Genomic DNA, 26,981 nt, shown 5'->3' with positions numbered 1-26,981 from the left:
TTGCCGTGTTCAGGTCTCTTTGTGCACACTGTGGATAAGTTAAGGCAAGTTAAACTCTTGGGCTACATTTATGTGTCAACATCATGGCAGCAAAATAGTGCCTCAAGCAACTGGACTCTCAGAACTGCCTTTTGTGGCCACTAATTGCTTGCTCCCCAGATGTGCTAGCTCAGGACCCTGCAGGTTTGAGGCGGAGTGATGAGGGGGTGTAGTGACTGACTGGATTGCAATGCCTCTGCCCAGTGCAGCCTGGGTTAAGAGTCACAATGATGGCAGTGGTTATGATGATGGTGATGGTAGTAATAACCACAGAGCTGCTAGTGCTGACCGAGATGGTGGTGGTGACGGTGACATTTGCTGAGTTGAGAGCTTGGCACACAACACCTTATGAATTAATGATTAAGTGACAAGTGCTTACCCTGTATCTGGTTCTATGATAGGAATTTCATCCTGGCCATAGGCACTGTAATTATCCCCATTTTGTGAAACCAGCTCACAGCGAGAGGAAATGGCTGACCTAAACTCATACAGCAGCCCGCAGAACTGAGCTTTGAGTCCACAAGGGACACCATGCCCATGTGTTTTACTGTTTGTGACTCCTTGCCTCTTCCTCGAAGCCTGCCCTCCCTTCCATCTTTAGAAGACTTGGGCTCCGAGAAAGTACATTCTTGCTACTGAGGTGCACATGCATATGAGGAGACAAGGCATCTTTGGTGATTTTCCCCAGGGAGTGGGAAATTACCTCTGGGGCTCTCGAAGCCACTTGCTTCAGGAGAAGGCAGGGGTATGGCATCAGATCTACTGACAATGCTATTGTCTCATTGTTGGAGAACATTGACTTAGCATAATGGTTTTTTTTTTGTTTGTTTGTTTGTTTGTTTGTTTGTTTTTTTTTTTGAGAGAGGGTCTCCCAGGTCATCCCTTGAAGATTCATAAGTTATATTCTTACACATGCTCTCCCCATGAGAGCTGGGAGACCAAACACTGTAATATTTTAGGTTTTTGTCCAGTTTTTGATATTGGTCTTTTTGAGACAACTCATGGTTCTCCTGCCTCAACCTCCTAGGATTCTAGATGTGTACCACTACAACATCTGTTTGTTTCAATACATTCAATACATTCACACAAACTTATGATAAGACCTTTGTTAACAATAACCTAATAAACAGAACAAATATAGCAACAGATCATAGTGGAAGACATTTCAAACTTAGGGATTGGGCCTGCAAGATGGTTTAAGGGGCTAGACTCCTGCTAGCAAGCCTGATGACCTGAGTTTGATCCCCAGGACCTACACTGTGGAAGGAGAGAATCAGTTTCTGCAGGCTGTCCTCTGACTCCACATGCACACAGCCATACTAAATAAGTAAATAAATGTAATGTGATTTTAAAATGTTGAAATAGATAAAATAAAACATCTAAGTTGTTTATTTCTGGAATTCCCCATGTGATTTTTTTCATTTCTCAGTTGTTCAATGGCCAAAATGCAGATCTGACTCAGAGCCACCATCACCCATTTTGAGATTCCTTCCAAGCCCACACGGGAGTGTGTGAGCTGCTGCTTTTTTTGCTATGCTTTTCCACCTCTGGATAGGAGTTGCCCCAGGGACCTGGGTGCTATCACTTTCACTCACAGTTCCATTTCGAGAGCTTAGAATAAAGCTTGGCCATGGTGGGCCTTGAGAACATACTGATTAGAACATGATGTGTGTGACTCAGAGCATTGTGCTTACATAGTCTGTGTGATGCTCTGAACTCTGTTCTGGTGCTGCAAAAACAGACAGACAACCGACTACAACATCCACCAACCACAACATCCACCAACTAACCAACCATCCACAACATCCACCAACCACAACATCCACCAACCAACCAACCAACCACAATATTCACCAACTAACCAACCAACCACAACATCCACCAACCAACCAACCAACCAACCAACCAACCAACTACAACATCCACCAACCAACCAACCAATCACAACATCCACCAACCAACCAACCAATCACAACATCCACCAACCAACCAACCAACCAACCACAACATTCACTAACTAACCAACCAACCACAACATCCACCAACCAACCGACCAACCAACCAACCACAACATCCACCAACCAACCAACCAACCACAACATTCACCAACTAACCAACCAACCACAACATCCACCAACCAACCGACCAACCAACCAACCAACCACAACATCCACCAACCAACCAACCAACCAACCAATCACAATATCCACCAACCAACCAACCAATCACAACATCCACCAACTAAAGCCCTTATTAGTTGAGTAAACAGGTTAGTTAGGTACATAGCCACAGGCTTTTCACTAGGTTGGAGCACTTGAGCCACTCTGGGCTTCTTAGCCTGGTTATGGTTTTGGAGGTGGGAGAGCAGAGCTCTTTGAGGACCACCACCTGTCCCATCCACTCCTGGGTGCCTTGTTGAAAATCACCAAACCCTTCTGACTGCATTTGCACCCTGTAAAAAGAGGGATGGATTAGAGCAGGGCTGTTTGTGGTCATCAAGACTGTGCTGGGAGCCCCTGAAAGGGAAAGTAGGGAGGCCAGGTTTGCCCTTGGGTGCACAGGAAAATAAAAAATCCACATGCCAAGGTTGAGGATTGCCTGAATACAGAGGCCCCCAAGACTTGTCAGCAGCTCCCCCAATTCCTCATCTGACTTCTGCTTGCCCTTGGATGTTTGCAGGGTCTCCATTCCCGAAACCTGGGCCAAGTTCAGCAATGACAACATCAAACACGCTCAGAACATGCGGGCCAACTCCATCCGGCTGCGGGAGGAGGCAGAGCACCTGTTTGAGACCTTGTCAGACCAGATGTGGAGGCAGTTTACCAACACCAACCTAGCCTTCAATGCTCGAATCTCTGAGGAGACAGATGTGAAGAACAAGTTGCAGACACAGCTGGCTAAGGTAAACAGGTGGAGCATCCAGGTGCTGTGTCCATTCAGGTGCTGAATCAGTCCAATCTCTCCTGTGGGCTGCAGCCTGCCCAATCCAAGAGAGGGCTGTGAGCTTCCCAGGTGACGAGGGCATCCTTGATCACTGATAATGGAAACTGGAGTTTCGGGTTATTGATATGGCACCCAGGACACTGCTGTGACTCCTGGTACCCTTCCTTCTCTGTCTGAAGACCATGTAGCCGAGTTTGACCAGGACAGCACAGTCTCTGATGGTTCCAGTACATCCTGTCTGCTATAGCAGCACCCTTTGGCTTTCAAAGGCTTTCTGTGGCATGATGTCCCCATATGGAGGAATGGGTGCTTCCTGAGTTAAAGGATTTTCCAGCTCTGCCCAGTACCCCCTCTTCTTCCAAGAAGACACACCCTCTACTTACTCTGTAACTGGGGTACAACACTGTGGGATTTACACAGTGACTTCAGGGTGTTGATCTTGTTGCAGGGTATGGAGAAGTTGGAAGGACTAGCCCTGAATCTCTGAAAGCAGCCTTTTTGGTGTATCCCTCTTTGTCCGTGGTGTAGGGATCCACAGAGAGACAGACAGACAGACCATGATGGTAGTTGCTCGAGCAATTTACACCCACTCACATCTGAACTTGCATCTGCCCAGGTGTGCAGACAAGTTGAGTTTCTAGAAATAATTGCAAGACTGTAATGAGGGGAGCCTTGGAGAGTGAGTCAGAAGGGGGGCCCTCCATGGGTGCAACAGACAGGGATGTTTACAACAAAACCAGGCAGAGAGCCTGGGGGAGGGGCGAGGGGGTGGCTCAGTTGGCAAAGCACTTGCCCTACAAGTCAAGGCCTGAATTCAGTCCCCAGCACCCATGTAAAGAGACAGACTCCACAGTGTGAGCCTGCAGTCCTAGGGAAGCAGAGACAGGAGGATCTGCAGGGTCACTGGCCAAACTGCTGAGCTCTCTCTGGGTTGAGTGAAAAACCCTGCCTCAAAGGTTATGTAGAGAGCAACTGAGGAAGACACCTGACATCAATCTTTACAAGTGTCTCAGTTCATCAGAATGTTGCAAAAAGAAGCCCATTCATGTAGGGTTTTGTTCTAGGCCCTCCATTGCTCTAAAGACTCCCGGTATCAATGGGAAGAAGGGTGTGTGTGCGCACGCGCCCTAGCCCCCAAGGCCTGCCATATTCTGACTCCCATTTCTCTCTTCCCTCATTCCCCGCTGTTGTCTATGTCAGCTCTTCCCATGTCTCCTGCAGCACCGCCACTCATGCCCCCATTCTTCCCCAGACACACCTGCTCACTACCTGCCTCAGGACCTTTGCATGTTCTCTCCTCTGCCGGAGGTACTCTTCCCCGGGTGTCCTCATGGCCAACCTCTTGAAATGTCTGTTGCTTCAAATATCACTTATCACCAAAGTCTACCCTGAACATCCCAGTCATACAAGTCCCTCCCTGCTGTAACCCTGTACTGAGGGGGCAGACACAGGAGGATCTTCTGACTGTCACCCCCAATGCCAGGTGGGAGACTGTCTCAGGGGCTGAGGTGGAGAGTGAAATCAGGATACCTTCCATGGCCTCCATACCTGCCTGCACACATGCACAAATACACCACACACATACACACACACACACACACACAAGCACACATATGCACATACATATGCACACACAGAGAGAGACAGAGAGAGAGAGAGAGAGAGAGAGAGAGAGAAGGCAGAGCCAGCCACCCTCCAGTCTCACAGGACATCTCTCTAGGAATCTTCAGACTCAGTCCAGAGTTTCCTGTAAAGAGCCAAACAATGACTGCCTTTAGCTCTGTGACCACATGGTTGCTGTCACCGCTGCTCCATCCTGAGGGTGTGTAAGAAGGCAGCTATGGGTAACTTGTACATGAATGAACATGGCCAAAAAGTGTTCCAGTAAGAGTTTATTTGTGCTGGGTGGTGGTGGCAGCGCATACCTTAGATTCCAGCACTCGGGAGGCAGAGACAGCTGGATCTATTGGTTTGAGACCAGCCTGGTTTACAGAGTGACTTCTAGGACAACCAGGATGACACAGAGAAACCCTATCTTGAAAAACCAAACCAACCAACTAACCAACAACCCACAAACAAACAAACTTTATTTACAAGGCCAGACAGTGGATGGAGTTTGCTAACAGCCCGCACTCTGTCCCATGCCCTGGAATTGAGTTCAATTGGCAATTTCTCCTTCCTGACCTTTTAAAACCACTTGTCTTTGGGTTGCTACAGAACTTGGGAATTCTTTTTAATTTGACAGCAGAGTTTAGGATTTAATTTGCTCTTAAGTCACTGAAGCAAACATTATGCTAAAATTATTTTACAAAGCAAGACGCAGTAGAGACTGCAGCGTGTAGGCTTTGACCCTGACTGGTTGGGTACAAATCCCTTATAACTTTGGGCAATTTTTCTTCTTTTTTAAAACATTTTTATTCCATTCATCTTTCTCTCCTCTTTGTGTGTGTGTGTGTGTGTGTGTGTGTGTGTGTGTGCACAGGTGTGCACGTTTCTACACGTGCACTTGTGGAGGTTCCTCACGGTAGGAGCTGAGGACTGAGCTGACATCACCAGCTTTGGTGGCAGTGCATCTGTTAGATCAGCTGTCTTGATGCCCCAGATCTGTAACCTGCCCTGGGGTCTGAGAAGACACCAAGGTTTTAAGTTGTCTCTGGACCACTCTGGAGGGAAGCAGTCGCTGGCCCCAGAGCAGGAGAAGATGGTTTGTAGGTGGTCTGAGTTCTCTGTCAGCCAAGAGCCTGGGATCCTATGTGTTTCTCTCCAACATCCAGTTATCACGTTGAGTGTGCTAGGGTGAAACTCGGTGCAGGACAGGGGAACCGGACCCACAGATAAGCCAGGGAAGAGGATGTTTGGGGTGGTGACCCTGCTATAGAAAGTGACTGCAGTCACCATGGCACACTCGATCACGCTGTGACACCAGCACTCAGGAAGTAGAGTCAAAAGGGCCAAAGAGTCAAGGTCATTCTCTGGCCTCACAGGGAGTTGGAGGCTAGCCTGGGCTAATGAGACCCTGTCTTCACAACAAAAACAGAACAGTGTTTATTCTAAAGGTGTTGGAGGCAGATCCTGGCAGGCAAGATGATATTTGATGTGTTCTGCTACAGAGCCATCAGTATCCCTGAGCTGGTTAGTAAGAACATGGCCTCTTCCATCCTTCATCCGCCTTAGGTGCACCTAAGGAAGAGGCAAACGTGTGCGCTGCGCCTCTTTCTTAATTTGCACATTGTTAGTGCTCTCCCCGAATACAGCAATGCACTTTGATTTACACCAATGACGGCGATAGAAAGCGTCCACTCAAAATAAGCGATTTTTTTTTGGTTTGCTTTTAAACTGAGTTGAGCTGAGTGTGGAGACTCATACCTGTAACCCCAGTGCATGGGAGGCAGAGGCAGAGGGACTGCTGCTAGTTCTTGGTGTATAGGGTGAGAGGCCCTTTTCCAGAACAACAGCAATAACAACACAACACAACATTAAACCCGCAAAAACAAAACACTTAGGGTGAGGAGATGGCCAGTGGGTAACAGCCATCGAACCTGCTGACCGGAGTTCTACCTCCAGGGTCCACGTGCTGGAAAAAAAAAGAACTGATCCTTGAAGCTGCCCTCTGGTCTCCACATGAGCGGCTTGTGCATTTGTTACCCCCATCCTTGCGCATGCGCCCAACATGAGCTGGCTGCGGCTCGTGCCTTTGTTGCCCCCATCCTTCTGCATGCGCCACAAGTAAATGCAATAAAAAATCCTCCCCCCAAAAGCTATATAAAATAAAGTGAGCGGACTTAGAGAACGATCAAGCCAGCCCAGCTATAACTTGTACAGTAAGGCAGAAGTGGATGTGTAAATGAGGTGGAGAGGTAAGAACCCCGTTGTGCGGACCTGTAGCCTCACGACCCGCACACTGTTTGTTCCCTGAGCAGCGTCCCGCTGAGCCGGTGGATGGGGCCTGGGAATTCCCAATAAGCTCCTGCACTGTAGTCTGGCTGCTGTCGCCACCAGTCTCGCTGAGAAGATCAGAAGCAGTATGTGTTGGTCAGGATGACTTCTGGGCAAGCAGTTGTCTCCTTCCCTCGCCTCATCTCTCTCTCTCTTTTCCTTGAGGGGCCAAGCCAGGCTCCTGTTACATAGGCCTAGCCAGATCTGTGCAGTGATGTGAGAAGCCCCTGTGCGGGTTGGCCGCCAGATAACAAGTTGCAGTCTTTGGATCCAAATATCACTTCCCTCTTGCTGTGGTCAGGGGTATAGCATCAGGAGGCTGGCACCAAGGTGAGCCAGACATGCCAGAAGCCCAGCCTCCATCAAGCCGTTTCTCTGCTGGTTCTCAAAGGTGACGATGCTGTGGACTTCGTGTAGTCAGGGGTCACAGAGCAGACACGAGACAGATAGGTGTGGCCATCGTTGTGGGGCGCTGTGTGTGATCGGGGGTCAGGAAAATGAAAAATGATGTTTTTTCTTCTCTGAGATACATTGTGTAGTTCTAGGCTATTGTGAATACATAGCCCAGGCTGCCTAGAACTTGCGATATAGCCCAGGCTGGCCTTAAACTATCATCTTCCCGCCTTAGATTCCCAAATGTTAGACTTCTGGGCATGCGCCACATATTGAGATAGGACCTGTCATCAGACCTGGAGCTCACTTATTCAGCTAGACTAGTTATCTGCCAACTCCAGGGCTTGTCTCTCATTTCCCGTTACTACGGTCACAGTCTTGGGTGCTGGGGACCCGAACTCAGGTCCTCATGCTTGTGAACAAGTACCGTTACCTACTGAGCCACAGGCCTGGACTTGGATTGCCAAGAGGCCTCTTCGTAACAGGCTGGACCCCATCTCCAAAGCTTTCACCCTCTTACTTATCCCACTGAGAGTCCTCCCCATCTCAGTGTAGTAGTCACACTTCCAGGTGACTCTAGGGGCTTCCTGGGGCTTCAACTTCTAAGTGCGCACTTGCAACCTTTAGAATCCTTCTGGCTGCTCCTGTCTCCCACCCGGATGCACTCCACTACCGTCCGGAAGGACCACCTGCACATTCTGCCGCTAGGCCCCACCCGTCCTGAGATCATCCTCTTTGTACTACTTTAAACCCTAGAGTCCACTGATTAATTGCCACTCGTTTGCAAGGCCTCAAAGTCCTGAGTAGGTAACTGTACGGCAGAGAGAAAGTGTTGAGCTGCGTTAGATTCTCCAGAAACCTGAAGGAGGGCTGGGGAACGTGGCTCAGTTGACAGAATGCCTGCCCACCATGCATGGTATTCTGGGTTCGCTCACCAGTGCTGCATAAGCTGGTCACAGGGGTACCTGCCTGCAATTCCGGCTCTTGGGAGATGGAGACAGAGGATCTAAGGTTTGGGGTCTTCCTCAGCTGTGTAGTGGCTTTGAGGCCAACCTGGGATATGTGAAACCTTAGCAGAAAAAAAAAAAAAAAAAAAAGGAGGTGGGAAGGAGGAGAAAGGAGAAAGAAAGTTACTTGTCATAGAAAGAGTTTAACCAGACCACGGAAGGCTGAGTCTTAAACCCTACAAGGCTCTCTTTTCTGCTGAAGTCTTTGGCATTTTGACTTTCAACCGGTCGTTAGCATCAGCAAGACTATACCCCTTTGCTTGGCAACTGGGCAGGAAAGTGAAGAGTCTGAGGGTTGACAGTCATTGGGGAGCCAAGTTCCTGGCTCTAGCTGCTGGCCTCTGTTTGACAGTGAGGTTTCTGTGGATGGGAAATGCCTTTGTGCTTCGCAAGCAGCAGGATCCCTTCCAGCACTGGGGTGAAGGACCAAGCTACTGACGGCTGGCTTTGAAATCTGGTCAAGTCCTGGGAGGCAGAGCTGCAGGCATGGCCCTGCCTGTCTCTGTACAGCACACTCAGTATGAGATGAAAGAGTTTTAGCTCTAAACATTGTAGAAATGAGTAGAGATGGCTCAATGGTTTAGAGCATGGGCTGTTCTCCCAGAGAACTAGGGTTCAAGTCCCAGCACCCACATTGGTGGTCCACAAACACTTGCAACTCTAGTCTTACTGGATGTTCACACCATCTTCTGCCCCTTCAGGCACTGCATATATGTGGTGCATACATTCAGGCACTGCATATATGTGGTGCATACATTCAGGCAAAACACCTATGCACACAAAATTTTAAAAAATATGTAAAAATGTGGGAAGGCAAACGTGTGTGTGTAGACAAGCGGAGTGACTTCATTTGGATCCAGCAGAGGGACTTTTGGAGATTAGTTCCTGTGAACTTCAGGGTTCTGGTCCATAAGAAAAGGATCGAGGAGATGGCTCTGTGGATAGACACTAACTGTGCAAGCCCGAAGACCAGGTTTCAACTCTTCAGCACCACATAACAGCTTGGCAGGCATGTGGCCTACCTGTAATCTCAGTACTTAGGAAGCAGAGACAGGATCTCCAAAGTAAAATGGCTACAGACCAGCTAGAACTGAAGAACTCTGGCTTCCATGATGGACTCTGCCTTAATAAAAACGAGGAGAGCTGTCAAGGAACATGCTATGCTAACATCAACTTCAGGCCACTACATGCATCCACACACCTACATGCCCCACACATGTGTGAATGAGCACTCAGCACACACCACATGCAGACACACAAACACTATATATATAAAATCTCCACCAAATAGGAGGAGGGAAGGAGGAGGAAAGGAGAAAAGAAAGAGAAGATGCATGATGATGAGAAGGAATGAATAATCTTAACAGCTATGTGGAGATTCAGCAGGAGAGGACTCGGTATGTCCTCTTAGCTTTGTGCTGGAGGAATGGTGAGGATCAGCGCTACCTCCAGGGTCTCTCTGAGTTGGTGTGTTGACTGCTTTCTTATTGTTGTGAAGAGACATCATAATCAAGGCAACTTAGGAAAGAAAGCGTTAAACTAAGGGCTCACAGTTTCAGAAGGTTGGTTTATGATCGTTATGGTGGGGAGCATGGTGGCAGGCAGGTAGGTGTGGCTCTGGAGCAGTAGCTAACAGCTTACGTCCTGAACCACAAGTTGGGGGCAGAGAGAGAGAGAGAGAGACCGAGACAGAGACCAAGACAGAGACAGAGAGAATGGGCCTGGCAAGGGCTTTTGGAACCTCAAAGCCCACCCCCAGCGGCACACCTCCTTCAACAAGGCCATACCTACTTCTTTCTAAATAGTTTACCAACTGGGAGCCAAACATTCAAGTTCAAGCCTACAGAGGCCACTCTCCTTCAAACTACTCCAGTCGGTCAGGTGTGGCCTGCTATAATCCGTTCAAAAATTCCCAGGGATGTAGCTCAGTTGGTAGAGTTCCTGGTGTGTATGAAATCCTGGGTTTGATCCCAAGTGTTAGTGAAAATATAGACAAAGTGTGTGTGTGTGTGTGTGTGTGTGTGTCTGTGTGTGTGTGTGTGTGTATAGGGGGTCATACCTATAATCCTAGCACTTGAGAAGATCAGAAATTTAAGGTTATCCTCTATGTTTAATGAGTTTGAGACCATCTTAGGCTATGTGAAACCCTGAAGAGATAAATAGATAGATAGATAGATAGGTAGATAGATAGATAGATAGATAGATAGATGATACATAGATAGATAGATGATAAATAGATGATAGATAGATAGATGATAGATAGATAGATAGATGATACATAGATAAATAGATGATAAATAGATGATAGATAGATAGATGATAGATAGATGATAGATAGATAGATGATACATAGATGGTAGATGATAGATGATAGATAGATGATAGATAGATAGATAGATAGATGATAGATGATAGATAGATATATGATAGATAGATAGATAGATAGATAGATAGATAGATAGATAGATAGATAGATAGAAAAAATAGGTCAGAGGAAGGAGGGTGATGAGAGAAAAGAAAAATGTGTTGTGGAAATCCCCTTGAAGTCTTCAGATAGTGCATTTCCAAACATTTGCTCCAGAGCACTATAAAGTGCCCCCGCTCCATTTCAATTTTGTTTTTACATTTGTTTGTTGGAGGAGGCACCATAGTTCATTTGTGGAAGTCAGAGAAACACTTGAGGGAGTCTGTTCTCTCCGTCCACCATGCAGGTCCTCAGGCTTGGCTGCAAGCACATGCTAAACCGTTCTGTCGGTCCCACCCCAAAACATTCCCAAGGTCTAGCAGGGATTTCAGGACCCCTTCTGGAGACTGTCTTTTAAGAACTGACATTTGTGCTCCTTGGCATTGCTTTACTCAAGGCTTGCTTGGCACGTGCATATCTGGGCAATCATTTACAACCCAAATTTACTCCTGACGGGTCTGTCAAAGTTTGGATACATTTTGTCTTGTCACAACTGCTGAGGGTGACCTGTCCTATCATCCCCACCATTTCCCCCTGAGACAGGGTCTCTCTGACTGTTGTACTGGGATGACAGCCAGCAAGTCCCAGAGATCCTCCTGTTTCTGCTCCTCTCAGCATGGGCCACAGGGTCACAGGACCACAGCCAGCTTTTCCTGCTGACCTTGAGAATTTGAGCTCAGGTCTTTGTTCATATGCATCAAGTTTGCTTAACCACCGAGCCCCCATCCCTCCCTTCCACCTCAAGGTCCACATTTAGGGGCTTGAGAGAAGGACTCTGGTGCAGGACCTTCCATATCCCGAGTTCCTGGCAGGGTTCCTGAGCCCTCTCTCTCCGCTTCTTGCTCCTGGGCTTGGGCGAAGTTGAAAAATATCTCACGATTGTTATCCCCCTGTCCCAGTATTCTAGGCTTCTTGCCCCTTTCTGAAGCTGGAGAGTCTGTTTGGATCAACCAGGCATCTCCCTGGAAACCCCTGGGTTTGTGCAAACCAGAAAACAATAAATTTGCAAGGTTGCACGGAGCTGGAGGGGGTGAATGCTGCTGGCTGCAACCGAGTCCACTCCTTTCCGAACTAAACCTTGGAGGTTTGTTCTGCTGTCACAAGACAAGATGCAGGCCGAGAGCTTTGTGAGGCAGGCAGCTCTGCCACACACACACACACACACACACACACACACACACACACACACACACACACCCGAGCTCAAAGTCATTGCCCTAGTCTGTGTTTCGCTGGGAAGAGCAGTCCGCTTTTCCACCCAGTAAAGTTTTTTGGTCTGAGGCTGTCAGGATCACTGCCTTCCACACCATCCAGTGCCAGTTTATGGCCCCAGTGCTTGAGCAATGGTTCTCAACCTCTGGGTCATGACCCCTTTGCAAACCTCTATCTCCAAAAATATTTACATTATGATTCATAACAGTAGCAAAATTATAGCTATGAAGTAGCAACACAGTAATCTTATGAACATGGGTCACCACAACATGAGGGACTGTATTAAAGAGTTGTAGCATTAGGCTGATTAGAGTAACTGTTCTGAGTCACAGCAGTCTGAGGAGTAGCGACTTTGTAACATTGAGGGTCCTGATGTTTGTGATGGTTTGTAGTAAGTTACAAGTGAACAGGCCTAAGGGTAACATCTGCCCCCTACCTGATTGTATGAATAAAGTTTTATTAAAACAATAAATTTGCAAGCCACACCCATCTCCACATGAGCAGCTCTCACACTACAAAAGCCAAGTTGCTCACCTGGAAGAGGTCGACTTGAAGTCTTACAAAGAAAGTATAGCAGACATGGTGATGCATACAGTATGTACCAGTACTTAGAAGACTGAGTCAGGAGGATCACCCTGAGTTCTAGGCTAGCCTATACTACAGAATTGAAATGCTGTCTCGAAAAAGAAAGGCTGGAGAGATGGCTCAGGGGTAAAAACACACTCTGGCAAGCCCAGCAGACCAAGTTCACGATAGAAGGAGAGAACTGGCTCCCTGGAGTTGTTTTTGACCTCTGTTGATTTGTGCCAAAGTTCAGTCCCTGTCTCAGTCCCTGCAGCTAAAATGTAAAAGAGAGAGAAAAGAAAAAATGCCAGGAACACTACACTGGTGGTTGGCTTGGCCCCAGGACAAAGATGACTTGGAGTTTCCAGAGCACAGTGTTAGGATCCGTCCAGGCTGATGGCTGATTAGAACTTTGTGACTGTAAAGTTGCAGAGCCAGGGACAAATTATCTTGAACTGTCATTAATCCCCTCTTGTCTGATGTAACCTCCCTGTAGTTGGCAGGTAAAACCTTTGCAATGGTCCAGCAAAGCAAATCTCTAGCGTCCGCCCGCCCTGCGGCGAAGGTGGTCATCAGGCAGTACCTGCAGCCTACAGGGAGGTTTCCCACGCTGCTCTGACTTGCCAGCCTGGTGTTCCCAGTAGTGAGTTTGGCAAAGGTAAAACACTTGTGGCTGTTTTATCCTGTGACTATGAAAAGTCACCTCTTCCACCGTGCGACTTGAACTCGCGGCTCCCAGTCTATGGTCACTTGACATTTAGTTCAGAGTCAACTATCTATTATTCCACACAAGCAAGTGTTGGGCTTGTGCCATCAGTGAAAATCCCCACTTGATTCTCAAAGCAAGGAGCTGTGGGGAAGGCGGGTATGTGCCCCAGAGCTCAGAAGGAGAAAGAACCCGTCTGTTCTCTGTTAATGGATAAGGTGTTAATGGATAAGATAAGGGCCACTCACACTGGGCATGCCCACTGGGACCATCAATCCCAATGGGAGTCTTCTAGAATCACTCACAGACATCCTGTAACGTCTTCACCAGCTCAATGCACTCTCAGTCCAGACCCATCTACGTAGGAATAATTAACCGTCTCATTCAATCCGTATAGCGAGTAGTGGGTTGCTGTAATTCTGCCAGTCCAGTAAGTGAAAGAAGACACATCTGGCAACTAGGAAGGGCTCTGCAGATGTGGAGTACGGATTTCGTTAGGCTCAGACAGGCTGAAAATCACAAGGTCACACAGCAAATGGTAATAGCTGAGCCGTGAAGCATGTGTCACTCCAACACTGTGCTGTTTGGGGAGATGGAGTGGTCTGTCCTCTGATGCGCAGCGCTAGGGAGGCTTTGGCACACCCTCCGGGCTCCTTATTTTGAGTGGCAGGCACCCTGCCTTATGGGGATGCAGAGGAGTGAAGAAGGAATATGCTCTCCCCCCCCATGCCACCCTTTCCTAACTGAATCGCCACTCTCAGCCAGGGCATGAAAGCCTGGCAGCTGCCTGATCCAGTGTGCCAAGACTCCTCCCATGGGGTGACCCCCTAGGCCCAATCCCCAGAGGTCCCGCCCAGCATCTGGGATGAGCCAAACTATGCCCTGGAGCTTGTTTCCCTAGCTTTGTGGGAACAGAAATGAACATTCCAGGGGAACCCCTCAGAGCCTGGGCCAAGATTCCAGGCAGCCGTGTGTGTGTTGCGTGCATGTGTGTGTGTGTGCGTGCGTGCGCGCGCAAGCCCTTGCTTGAGTGTGTAGTATAACAAGGCAGGGCATTAGTCTGGAGAGGGAACTGCTCTCTTCAGAGGGCATCCATCTCTGCTCTGAGTGGCTGTGAACTTGAATAGGCCTTGCCATGTCTGAGTCCCAAAAATCAAGGGACTCACACACTGGCTAAAGTTCTAAAGCATTGTTTAATGGGATACAACCGAAGCTGCCTATGCTTATAGCCACAGTCTGAGAAGGTGGTTGAAGGGAGCCTGCCTGTATCTGAGGAGTCTCTTAAGCAGAGAGGGGACAGCTCCTGCAAAGACCCTGCGTGTGATAAATGCCCACTTGAGTTTTCTTCTTTTTTCTCTTGAGAACAGCCTTCATAGCTTGATCCAGTCAGGACCTGGATGTGTGGTCCCATGGAACGCTGAGATTGCAGGTGTTCACCCTGTAACCTGCTGCCTTTGATATAAATGTGGGACTATTACAGCTCTGGGGACAGGTCGGGGTGGCTTCAAAGAAGGTAGAGTGTTTGTGGGTGCACGTATACATGTTACCTGCCTTTAGTAAGAACTTGGAACTTGAGGCTCTGCCATCAGGAGCATGTGCCCACTTGCCCAGGCTCCCTAGAGGCTTGGGATGTCTGGAGAGTCTGAGCCACAGGGGAAAAAGCGCAGCTCTGGGGCTGGGACTCGGGGTCCAGTTTCAAAATTATCTGTACATTTCTCCCAGAAGCTTGAAAGCCTGGGGTGGGGCCAGATCCCTTGTGGGAAGCACCTGTGGGTTCTTATGCACAGATCTCACTCTACCTGCTTGAAACTCCTAGCCGGTGTAGACAGCCTGGGTTTAGCGCTGCATCCCCACCTGCAGCGAAGCAATTCACCCAGCCCCTTCCTTCTTAGGACTCTCTCGGTTTACCCTCTCCCCGTCACCACCCCACGCCCATGGCTCTGCACTTCTAAGTCAAACAGGGGTTTCTGTGACTATGTCACCAAGGACTCAGAGAAGTCTCCCACCCACAGAGTCAGAACCTCAGTGGGGCAGAGCAGCTGTTCTGAAGAATCTCTGGAACATTGCAATGTTCAGCTAGAATAGTCAGGACTGACTTTTACTGGTTAGATAGTATTTTCCCCCTCAAACTGTAGATTCTTCTTAAAAGGGAAACTTTGATTCACATGTATTTTATTGTGTGTGTGGGGGGGGTTCCCACTGCCACCTCTTGATTGCCAGGGTGACAGGAACACGCCACAACACCCGACTGAAAGGAACTCTTGGGACTGGGAGCTTTCTGCTTTTTCCTTTGGTCCTGACAAAGGGGATGCGTTTATCCTTTGTGTGAACGCTAGGCACACATTGTTCATGTGAAGTTCCTGGCTCCCGTTTTTATGTGCTCTGCATTCCTGGACACCCATTTGATTATTGCTGTGTGGCTCTTCATTTAATGTGCCCATTACAAACACATATGACATCTACATGCTTGGCTAAGTAAAGACGTCACAGGGGATTGGGCTGTTGTCCTCTGGTACCTTTCTCTGGGTTGTGACACAGCCTAATAGAAGTTCTTTGCTCACCAGAAAGGCCCATCCAGGATGCCTCTCCTGCTCAGGCTGACTGCCCTGATGGGTCAGGAAGGTCCAGGATCACGGTCTAGTCTCTCAGAGGCTGGATCTCCCACTGGGGATTCTGGACACATGTGGGCTTCCAGGGGTTATATCTCAGTGAAACTTATGGGGCTATCAGTCTCCTTTTGGATGGAGACAACCCTGGCTCTGAGTGACAGGCTAGATAAGAGGCTGTGGGGAACATGTTTTTGGCAGCAGAAACACCCACCTGGGCCTGGGCAGATGTGCCCTGGCTGTGAATCATCAGTGGGCCATAGCAGAAGGTACTGGAAAACCCCAGTGTTCTGGAAAACCCACAGACAGGTCTGATCAAGATGTGCAGCAAGGAGAGGCAAAGGAGGTGATGTAATGACCAACCGAGGGCTCCAGCAGGGGAAGGACAGGAGGGAACGGGAAGAAAGCAATCCCACATACTCTCGTGTCCTCACCCCCGTGTCCCCGTGTCACCACTGATGTGAGTCCATCCGTCCCTGCCTTATTTCTGCAACATGAAAGGGAGTCTCAGATTCATTCACCCTGGCCACTTCACTATAGCCACCTGCATAGCTCACTACTACGCACCTCAGTTTAAATAGAGTCCCCTCAATCTTGAGTAATTCCTTTTAAAGTGACAGTTTATGGACCAGGTGTATTAGCACATGCTTATAATGCCCAGCTCTCTAAAGACTGGGCCAGGAGGATTGCTTGAGTTTGAGGGAAGCCTAGGCTACATAGTGGGGTTATCTTTAAAAAAAAAAGAAAAGTAAGGAAGACCTGCCTAGCGCTGTGCGTATATGCTGTGCGTATATCCAGTATTCCAGAGGCCATGCAGGCTGCCGGAGGTTTGTGATACAGAGGCTTAATGTTGGAGGTATAATAAGACCGTGCTCATAAGAAAAATGGAGAAGAGAGAATCTCTACAGCAAGTCTACACTCTGAGACCCACTGTCCTTTGTTTAGTCACGTGGGCTTCTTGAATTTAGCAAATGGAAACACAGGGCACCTCATTATACCTGAATATCAGCTTATGTTGTTTTTGCGTTTCAGCGTGTGCTGTGCCGTAACCGAGGCAAGTCTTGGGTTGTCTGGGCTGTTTTAAAAAAACAGACTGGGTACTTTATAAACAGTGGATTTTACTCAGGCGCAGGGGCACATGCTTGTATTCCCAGCCTTTGGGGGGCTAAAACCGGAGGGCTATGTGTGGGCTCCAGGCTAGCCCAGGGTACACAGTAAGAATCCATTTCAAAAACAGACAAACAAACAAAATCACACGCAAACAATGAAAGTCAAGTGTGGGAGGCTGGAAGTCTCCAGTATCAGAGAGACTCCTGGACTAGAAGATGGTTGGTTTCTTGTTTCTTGCATGATGGGAAGGTCCCCACATCATGACCTATTCAATTTCCAAATGTCCACCTTCAACAACCAGCACACGGAGTGAAAATTCCCATATACATACACACATACATACATACACACATACATACATGTACACACACATACACATACATACACACATACATATATGCACACACATACATACACACACATACATACATACATACATACATACACACATACATACACATACACACATACATACATGCACACACACACTGTGGACAGTGACTCTGGATCTCAGATGTACCCATGTGGCCTGTGGTTCAGCTAGCCACTCTTCTGACAAAGTTGGCTCCTACTTTTGGTTCCCTCTGTTCCTCTAGTGCCCCAGTCTGGGTGATGGGACATTCCCAGCAGTACTTTACTAGTGATTTCTCTGGCTTTTATGTTCCTCCCTCATTAGACTGGCAAAGTAGGAATAATAAACAGCCCTTTTACGATGAGTTAGGTCTGATTTCAACATGGTGGCACACAAAGCCAACATCTACTTACAGTAAAACTGGATCAAACAGGGTCAAACAATGTGGTTGGGCTTAGTGGTACATTTTTTTTCCTTCAAGCATTATTGACTCTTGGGCTTTATGAAATTGAACTCTTTGTGGTGATGGATAATTGCAGAAGATTCGGGCAATAAAGCCACCATGAAGAGCATTACTTTTAGGCTTGGCAGGAGTAAAACATGTGTAACTTTGGTCCCGTGTAATTCCAGGGCTGGTGTGGTTATCAGCACAGCCACGTACAACAAACCTTGTCACACGCAAGCTGCTGTGTGCCTGAGGGTGGAGAGTGGTTATTGTGATCAGAGTGGAGATTCCAGGTACTGCCATCTGCTCAAACCTAGGCAAGGCTAGGGATGGCCAGGGGCAAGGACAGGCCCCTTCAGTAAGAACAGATCAGCCATGTATGCCTGTTCTTTTACTGACACACTGCGTGTATTATTTTCCTTTGTGTATTAATTTCTGAGACAAGACATCATGTAGCCTAGGCTAGTCTCAAATTTGTTTCATAGTTAAGGATGTCCTTGAGCTTCTGCCCCCTTGCCTCCCTCTCCTGAGCGCACTGTACCAGGATGGAAGCCGAGGCTTTGCACAAACATTTCCCATTCATGTTTGTATGTTCTTATTATGTAAATTTTCAAACACATAAAAGTATAGAAAGACACTTAATGACTTCTGTGTCCTTAGGACAAATGTCAGCTCCTCACTGATCTGTTTCTGTGTGACCTTTTTCTTATTTTCTCACGCACACTGGGCAAGCACTCTACTTCTGGGCTACAGCCCAGGCCCAGGCTTTCTTCTGCCGTCTCCTGAGGTGTAACAGTCTGATTTCTTCTGCTGTCTCCTGGGGTGTAACAGTCTGATTTCTTCTGCCGTCTCCTGAGGTGTAACAGTCTGATTTCTTCTGCCGTCTCCTGGGGTGTAACAGTCTGATTTCTTCTGCCGTCTCCTGGGGTGTAACAGTCTGATTTCTTCTGCCGTCTCCTAGGGTGTATCAGTTTGATCATAAAAAAGTGCACACAGCCCGATGAATTTTAATGAGATTTCCCAGTTTCACGCCTCTGAAACCTCTACCCACGTCAAGATGTGGGGCACTTCTCATCCCAGCTCACTCCTGCCTCCGCCGGGATTCACATTTCCACAGACTGGAACAATGGCAGCATTATATGGGGAACGTTGTTTCTATGAATAGATGTTAGATAACACATCCAACACACCTACAACCACACACCACACACTCTCACACATACACAACCACATGCATGCACCACACACATACAAACAACCACACACAGAGACACACTCACACACAGAGACATACTTACACACACTATACACACACACTCACACACAAACTCACACACACACACCACACATACACTACACACACATACATACAATCTCACCACATTCACACACATACCACACATAGATACACACACAAAACCACACACAACACATACATACTCATAAACATACACCCACACTACACTCACACACTCACCACACACTCACCACATACTCACACACAAACTCACACACTCACATACCACACATACACAACACACATACACTCATACCACACTCACACACACTTACCACATAAAGACATGCACACAAAACCAGATACTCACACACACACACACACACACACACACACACCACACATAGACACACACAAACTTTTTTCCCTTCCCTCTTCTCTCCTTTCTTCCTTTTCCTTTTCTTTTTTCCTTCCCCTCACACCCCTCCATCCCTCCTTTCCTTTCTTGTTCTCTTCCCACTGAACAATGATTGGCTTCCTCCAGCAGAATTTCAAAACCCAAAATTAGTCTTGACGCTGGCTGGCCCGACCCCATCAGTCAGTGTCATGGTGACAAACAGGAGTGGTAGCGGTTTTTGAAGGTCACCCAAATCACACTCCCTATCTCACAGGTGTTCAATGTTGGGAAAAGGCTAAACTAGAGGCCTCCGAGGTGACTTTGGTTCCCTGCCTTCCCCACGAGGAGGAAGTAAGAAAATTCTGGAAGCTTGTGACAGTCTCCTCATTCTCACAGATACTGCAGGAGATCTTCCAGGCAGAGAACACCATCATGTTGCTGCAGAGAGCCATCGTGGCCAAGGAATGCCCACTGAAGGTGGCCCAGACCAGGCTAGCGTGCAGGACCCGACGGCCCAACGTGGAGCTCTGTAGGGACGTGCCACAGTTCAGGTGAGTCGGGGTGGGAAGGGACCACTGGGGCTGAGGAAGGGAAAGGTTGGTCTCAGAAGCTCCATGGTTACTGGAGTTGCTTGGATCAGCGCCTGGGCTCTTCCTGGTGGTTCTCACAAGCTAGGTTTCCCACATGTCCTTAACAGGCCAATTAGATGAGCAACTGCAAGCATGGTCGGGGGATGTGTGCAGTGTGGTCACACTGGGGAAATGAACACACACAGAGGCCCGGCTCCAACACTCCCCAGTGCATCCTCAGGTCCTCCCGTGAGACTTAGTTTAAGCAGAGGACAAGAGGTGCGGTACCCCGAGTCTCGCCCATCATTGCTACAAGGAACTCTGATTATTAGAACTTGGTGAAGTCTCCTGATTGCTGTCTTCAGCCCTTTCCTTTCCATCATGAGAATGCTGGGGGCGGAGATGGGAGAGACCATCAGATTCTTGGGAACTATAGTTTCAATCCTGTGGGAGCCAACAGGAGGGACATGGTGTCTTCAGAATATCTCCAGTCCTACCTGGAGGCTGCACCAGGAACACTGCGCCTGAGAACCACGGCTCAGGACACCCAGGCCCAGAGCTCAGCTGTGAGCTGGATTGGGGAGTCTAGAGCTCCGGGTTCCACCCTGTCTCTCTAGAACTTCCTTGTCCCTCAACAACACAGCTCTGCTCAGGAAAACCCCCTGCATCCTCTGAAAGGCCAAGGAGGCCTTAGCATAGGGATAGGCCACAGTCCTGGCCCCTCCATTTTCTCAGCATCTCTTACCACAAGATCCGATGGATGAAGGAGCGCCTGCTTATGTCCCTGTTCATCCTCTACCTCTCTCCTTGCAAAGAACCCAAGTCATTCCTGACTGGCCAGATCCCACCCGCCCTGTTGGCTTTTGTTGACAACAGGAGGGTGGATTGAAAGCTTATGCAGCTCCAGAAAGAGGGCTCAGACACATAGGGCAGGGAGAGGGTCCTGCCTCTCTCTGGCGTCTAATGGCTGCCACAATCCTGGAGCCTATCACTTTGTCAACCATCCTTCTATTCTTGGCCTCTTTGTCTTTGTTTCCTGCTTGCTTCATTGCTTACTTTTCTTTCCGTGTAGAACTGAGGATGGAGCACAGGGCCCCACACATGCGAGGCAGGCATTCTACCAATTGACCCACATCCTCATCCTCTTACACTGAACTTCAATTAGATGGGGGCCAGCTCTACGGCAAAGTGCTTGCCTGGCATGAGTGAGGTGCTGGGTTGTTTTCCAGCAGCACAGAAACTGTGCACAGAAGCACACAGCAGGTAGAGGAAGGGGGACCAGAAGCTCAGGATCATCCTTGGCTACACAGAGTCTGAGGCTAGCCTAGGCTACATGAGACTTTGTTTTTAAATTTTTGAAATTTTAATTTAAAAAGGTAGACTCTGAGTTGAATGAACAGAAATATCAGTTTCTGAATCAAGAGGCCATATTTCACGGGCTCTTCAGCCTCACATAGCTCCCAGGTTTGTCACTTGCAGACAGCATGGCCAATTCAGAGTCCCTCTCGGCACCGATATTGTACAGCTTTTCCTCCTTGGTTCCCACATGGTCTGCTTATGCACATCTCTTTATTCTCTACCCCAAAGTTCCCCCTCAGAGACCTTCCAGGGTTGTGGAAAATTCTGCAGAGGCGGGGTAAGGCGTGAGACAATATGAAGACTGGCCTCAGATTCACCTCCTCCAAGTCTCTGAGGCACACACTCCACTCCAGGGGTCTTTCCACTGTACTGCAGTCTTAAGTCCCTCTTAGGCGGTTGGCCAATGGCTGTGGGCTGCTGGGAGGGGCTCTCTTCCATGCCTGGCGGCTCCCATTGGTTGGGAGCCGTAATTCTCTGAGGAGTGTACCTATGAGCCTCCAGGGGCTAACACAGCAAGCATGGCTGTGTCAAAAGTCACGTGAATGAGGCTGGGTCCTGTGTTATCTGCGGAGATCCAGTTTTCTAAGTAGCCAGCCCTCATTTAAAGTGCACCTAACAGAGCAGGACTCCTGCCTACGACCTCAGCCCTTGGGAGGTGAAGGAAGGAGAACGAGCTGTTCAAGTTGCTTTCCTAGGCAATGTAGAGAATTTGAGGTTGTTCTGGGGCAAGGAATGGAAGGGAAGGAGAAAATGGGGTTGGGAGAGGGGGACGGCAAGGCCAGAAAGGGCAAAGGCAAGACAAAACAAAACAAGTCACATAATAGGCCAGGTATGCTTGAGTGGCTTAGGCGGGACAGCTTGATCACTAGACTTGGAGGCAATGTCATCCTGTCCAGCACAGTGACATTATCTTAGAGACAAAAGAGAATAAGTCATTCCTTTGGGCTATGGCTGAGTGGTTTTTCACTGTGTGACCATGCCATAGTTAGTCTTTCCTCTTCTGCGCCGTGGTGGACCGTACTGCTGGAGGCACTTGGCGGGAACACCCATTTCCAGTTCAGGTTAGAGAAGTAGGGGTGGGACTGCCGGCCCTGGGGGCAATCCGGTAGTTATCTTATTGACAGATTCTGCTCTTTGTACCATTTGTCTCCTCCTTCGGGCTTTGACAGCCTTGGTGACCCTCACAAAGGTGCTCATCCACCTGAGCTCCCCTCTAGGGCTGAGGACTACATTGCAGAGGCCACCCCTAGGCACTTTACCAGCCATACAAGGAAGGGGTGGATGTGCTGAAAGGAGAGTCAGAAGGTCTTTCTCTGCCCCGCCCCAGGCTCGTGAATGAGGTCTTCACCATAGACGACACTCTACAGACGCTCAAGCTGAGGCTTCGGGAGACTCAAGACACTTTGCAGCTGCTGGTGATGACCAAGTCCCGGCTGGAGCACGAGCTGGCCATCAAAGCCAACACCTTGTGTATTGACAAGGACAAGTGCATGCGCATGCGCAAATCCTTCCCCAGCACACCCCGCCTGACCGGCTACACTTGCTCTGGCGTTTACGGCAGCCACGCCCCTCACGTCAGCTCGGGCCCCAGTGGCGGATCCTCCTCCTGCAGCGGCTCAGCGCTTTGTAGGGGCCCCGCCTCTTGCGGGGGCGGGATCTCTTGCGGGGGCGGGGCCTCTTGCGGGGGTTCCGTCCCTTGTGGTGGCTCCGCGATCTGTTCCCACTCTATGTCCAGTTCCTGCCCTGGCTCCTGCTTCGCACAGGTGTGTTAAATGGCATAACACTGGAAAAGGCTGAAAAGAAAATAAAAGGGTCGTTTTCTTCCCTTTCTTTCTTCAGGAAAATGTGAAACTACAGAACGGAAGTAAATTGAAGCTCTCTGGGCTAGTTCCACGGGTGGATAGCTCGGTGGGAGGTCCTGGGAGATAGGACAGAATTCCCCAAGGACACCCCAGGTACACAGGAGGCTTCCTTTCTCCTCTCTCTTCTCTCCCCTGTTTCCTTATCTTTCCTCTCCTCACTATTTAAGAATTCAGTATATGACTTACTTGTCTAGCATTCTTAAAAGATACAGGTTACCGTCCCAGTAGTTTCAGATTTACAGACTAGCGCAAAAGTAACAGGGTTGGGCAGAGATGGCTCAGTTGTTAAGTCTTTGCTGATTCTGCAAGTTTCATAGTCAGGGCCTATGTTAAAACGTTGGATGAGGTGGTGCACATCTCTATAACCAGCGCTCCTACAGCTAGAAGAGAGCCAGACACAGGAAGCTCACATGCCAGTTACCCTGGAGTAAGCTGTGCTGGGTAACAAAGACTCTCAGGCCTGGAGCAGTGGCTCAGCAGCCAAAGACGCTGTTCGTATAGAGGACTGAAGTTTGGTTCCCAACATCCACGAGGTGTATCACAACTGTCCGTAAATCCTCATGGTTCACCCACTATACCCAACTTTCTTTTTTTTCCCCTGAAATCTCATTGGGTAGCCTGGGCTAATCTTGAACTCAGATTCTCCTATCTCTGCCTCCCAGGTGCTTAGACTAAAGGCTGAACCACCACACTCAGCTCTCGGATTACTGACATCGTGCATATTCGAGAGAATTTGCCAAAACTAAGAGGTTAATACACACACATTTCTGTCAACTAAAGCCCAGAGTTCATTAGATCCCAGCATTTTTTCCATCCACTTCCTCTTTCTCGTCCAGAATCCACATTCCACTGGGTTAGAATGTATCTCTCATCTTTATTATTATTATTATTATTATTATTATTATTATTATTTATTGTTTTGTTTATTGACATAGGGGTTTTGATATCTGGCCCTTGCTAGACTCAAACTTTGTTGATCCAGTCCCTGCCTCCAAAGTGCTGGTGTGTGTGTGTGTGTGTGTGTGTGTGTAGGATAGAGGCTGTCTTCATGAAGTCCACCTTTGGTGGGCCCTGGAGAGAGTACTCAGACCACCAGACTTGCCTGACAAGTGCTTTTACCCTTTGGGTCATCTGGCTAGCTCTAGCTTCCGCATACACTTATAATCCATCTGGAGGAGAAGCTTCCTCCCTTTGACTCCCCAAGTGAATTCTTTCTAAAATTTAGCATAGTGTGGACGGACATGTGCTTAGCATATGCCTTGAGTTCCAGTCTGATGGTGCGTCCTACAGACTGTTGCTCTAAAGAGCCCTTCGGTGCAGTGGTTCTCAAGACTTTTTTGGCAAACCTTTATCTCCAAAAATACTTCCATTACAACTCATAACAGTAGCAAAGATGCAGAAACAATGTTCTAGTTGGGGGTCAGCAGGGCACGAGGGACTGTATTAGAGGCTTGCAGCGTTAGGAAGGTTGGGGACCACTGCTTTGTGGGTGACGGAGTAGAGACAGCAGCGTGCATGCTTGTGTATGACGACTGTTTAAGAAACCGGTGTTTAGGAGGTTTTGGATGAACTTGGGGGGGGAAGCAGAAGAAATCAGGGTACCTGAAACTTCAGTCATGTCTGGATCTCAGCCCCTAAAACACAGTAGTGTGTCAGTAAAGAGCCAGAGCCCACAACAGCATACACAGATCTATAGGACTGACTCTGTCCTGCAGCTAACACCTGAGGGTGACAAGTTTGGTTGTATTGAGGTGGGAAGAGTGAGCCCCAGACTCACCTCCAAATACAGCAGAAGGCCCAGATGATGGTGGACCACCCCAATGCATACTGGAGTGTGTGTGTGTGTGCACATTAGCACACCCATGTGTACACACACACACACACACACACACCATGATTCTCAAAAGTCAGCATGCTGCTAAGCACAGTTAAACAGGGTAGTGCCTCTTCAGCAGACAGGGCCTATAACAGGAATCTCAGAGACAGCCCCAAGGCTGGCCCCATTCCAGGCCCAAGAACAGGCTGAGAGGTTATAGAGGAATTCCCAGCTGACTCATTTTCCAAGTTGGCTCAGGAGGGATACTGTCCAGCTAGCTGTCTCCAAGTAACACCAGTCTCTGAGGGTGTGTGTGTGCACGTGCATGTGTGCTAGAGCTGTTGATAGAAGTCTAGGAGCTTTGGGAGAGAGAGAAAAGTGGAGCTCACAGTATGGGGACTGAGAAGGCTAATGGGCTTGGGCCCAGACCCTGATTTCTAGAGGCTTTTCATAACCCACCAATCATGCCCTGTGCTGGTGTTTGAATAATGAAAGCTGCATTTATATACATATACATACACAGACACATATACATCATATATAATACATATACACGTAGACATACATATACATCATATATAATACATATACACATATACATACACAGACACATATACATCATATATAATACATATACACATATACATACACAGACACATATACATCATATATAATACATATACACGTAGACATACACATTTGGCTTTTTTATGGAACTATTCGTGGTGGACAATGCTTTTCAGCCCAGTATTCAGGGGGCAGAGGCAGGCAGGTTTCTGTGAGCTTGAAGTCAGCCTGGTTTACATAGCAAATTTCTGGCTTTCCAGGGCTATGCAGCCCGGCCTCAGGGGGAAGAAACAAGCTTATATGTTGCCTTCCATCCATACCCTTTGGTATGGATGATACAGAGTTTAACACAGTCCTCCCCACATCTTACTGAGTCCCCACTTGTCCTGCTTCAAAGATGTCACCATTGACATCGCATAAGCCCTTCTTGCTGGGATTTGCTAAGAACTCTGAGCTTGAGCCTGGGGACGTGCTTGACTTGGTGGAGAGCTCGCCTAGCACGCATGAAGCCCTGGGTTCCGCCCTCCAGCACTGAATAAAATGGAGCATGGTGGTCTAAAAAGATGGTTCAGTAGTTGAGAGAGCATGCCACTCTTGCAGGGACTCCAAGGGAGTCAGTGTCATTCTCTTCTGCCTCTGAGGACATGTGGTGTACATGAAACCTTGCAAACACAAACATATACACAAAACCCCACAAGTGGCCCGGTGTGGTGGAGTATGTCCTTATTCCCAGCACTCTGGAGGTAGAAGCAGGCTGATCAGGAGTTCAAAGTTATCAGTCCGACACCAGCCTGGTTTCTATGAGATTCTGTCTCGGAGCAGCATGGGAAAGATCTAGAAATAGCCGGCTCCCTCTGGAAAGCCAAAGACCTCGAGATGGAAACAGGAAGGCACTTTAAGGAGCTGGAGGGATGACTTGACAGTTAAGGGCACTTCCCCTGCCCCCAAGGGGACCTCTGTTTGATTCCCAGCACCCACATAGTGATTCACAACCATTTATAGGTCCAGCTCTAGGTGAACCTATGCCCTGTTCTAAACCCATGAGCAGGCATTGGCGTGGTACACATGCATGCAGGCAAAACGCTCATCTATGTAAAATGAACCTTTTTTTATTTTTAAAGCAGGAACTTGAATAGTACCCTCAAGATTTGGAATGGAGGACAGACTTGGCCAGCTTTCCTGTGGCCCCATGCTTTCCTGTGGGACCCAGTCACAATCAGTGTGTATCTGTGCAAGACTCCAAACCAGATGGCTGTGTTCTTGTAGGCATCCCAGGAAAGTGGCTTTGTTCAGCTAAGGAGTCCAGTGGCTCTTTTACAAAACCATTTTTTAATTACCTGTTTTCTTTGTGTGTGGTGGAGGCTCACACCACAGCAAGTCAGTCTGTCTGTCTACCA

General features: G+C 48.3%; 1 protein-coding gene across 1 annotated transcript in view; it reads left to right on the top strand.

Annotated features, from left to right (window-relative positions):
- TEKT5 (tektin 5) overlaps positions 1 to 23,111 on the top strand; it is a gene marked incomplete at both ends in the record, with an annotated part of 36,103 nt that extends 12,992 nt beyond the window's left edge. Inside the window, 3 exons of the mRNA XM_080942200.1 lie at positions 2,719 to 2,941; positions 19,808 to 19,962; positions 22,667 to 23,111. Of these exons, the coding sequence (XP_080798326.1) occupies positions 2,719 to 2,941; positions 19,808 to 19,962; positions 22,667 to 23,111 (823 nt within the window). The remainder of the gene's footprint in view (positions 1 to 2,718; positions 2,942 to 19,807; positions 19,963 to 22,666) is intronic.
- Positions 23,112 to 26,981: the final 3,870 nt, after the last annotated feature.

This window comes from Micromys minutus, assembly GCF_963924665.1.
Source record: "Micromys minutus genome assembly, chromosome: 31".
NCBI lineage: Eukaryota > Metazoa > Chordata > Mammalia > Rodentia > Muridae > Micromys > Micromys minutus.
The sequence above is the reverse complement of the archived record's forward strand: the minus strand, read 5'-3'. Positions and strand labels throughout refer to the sequence as shown.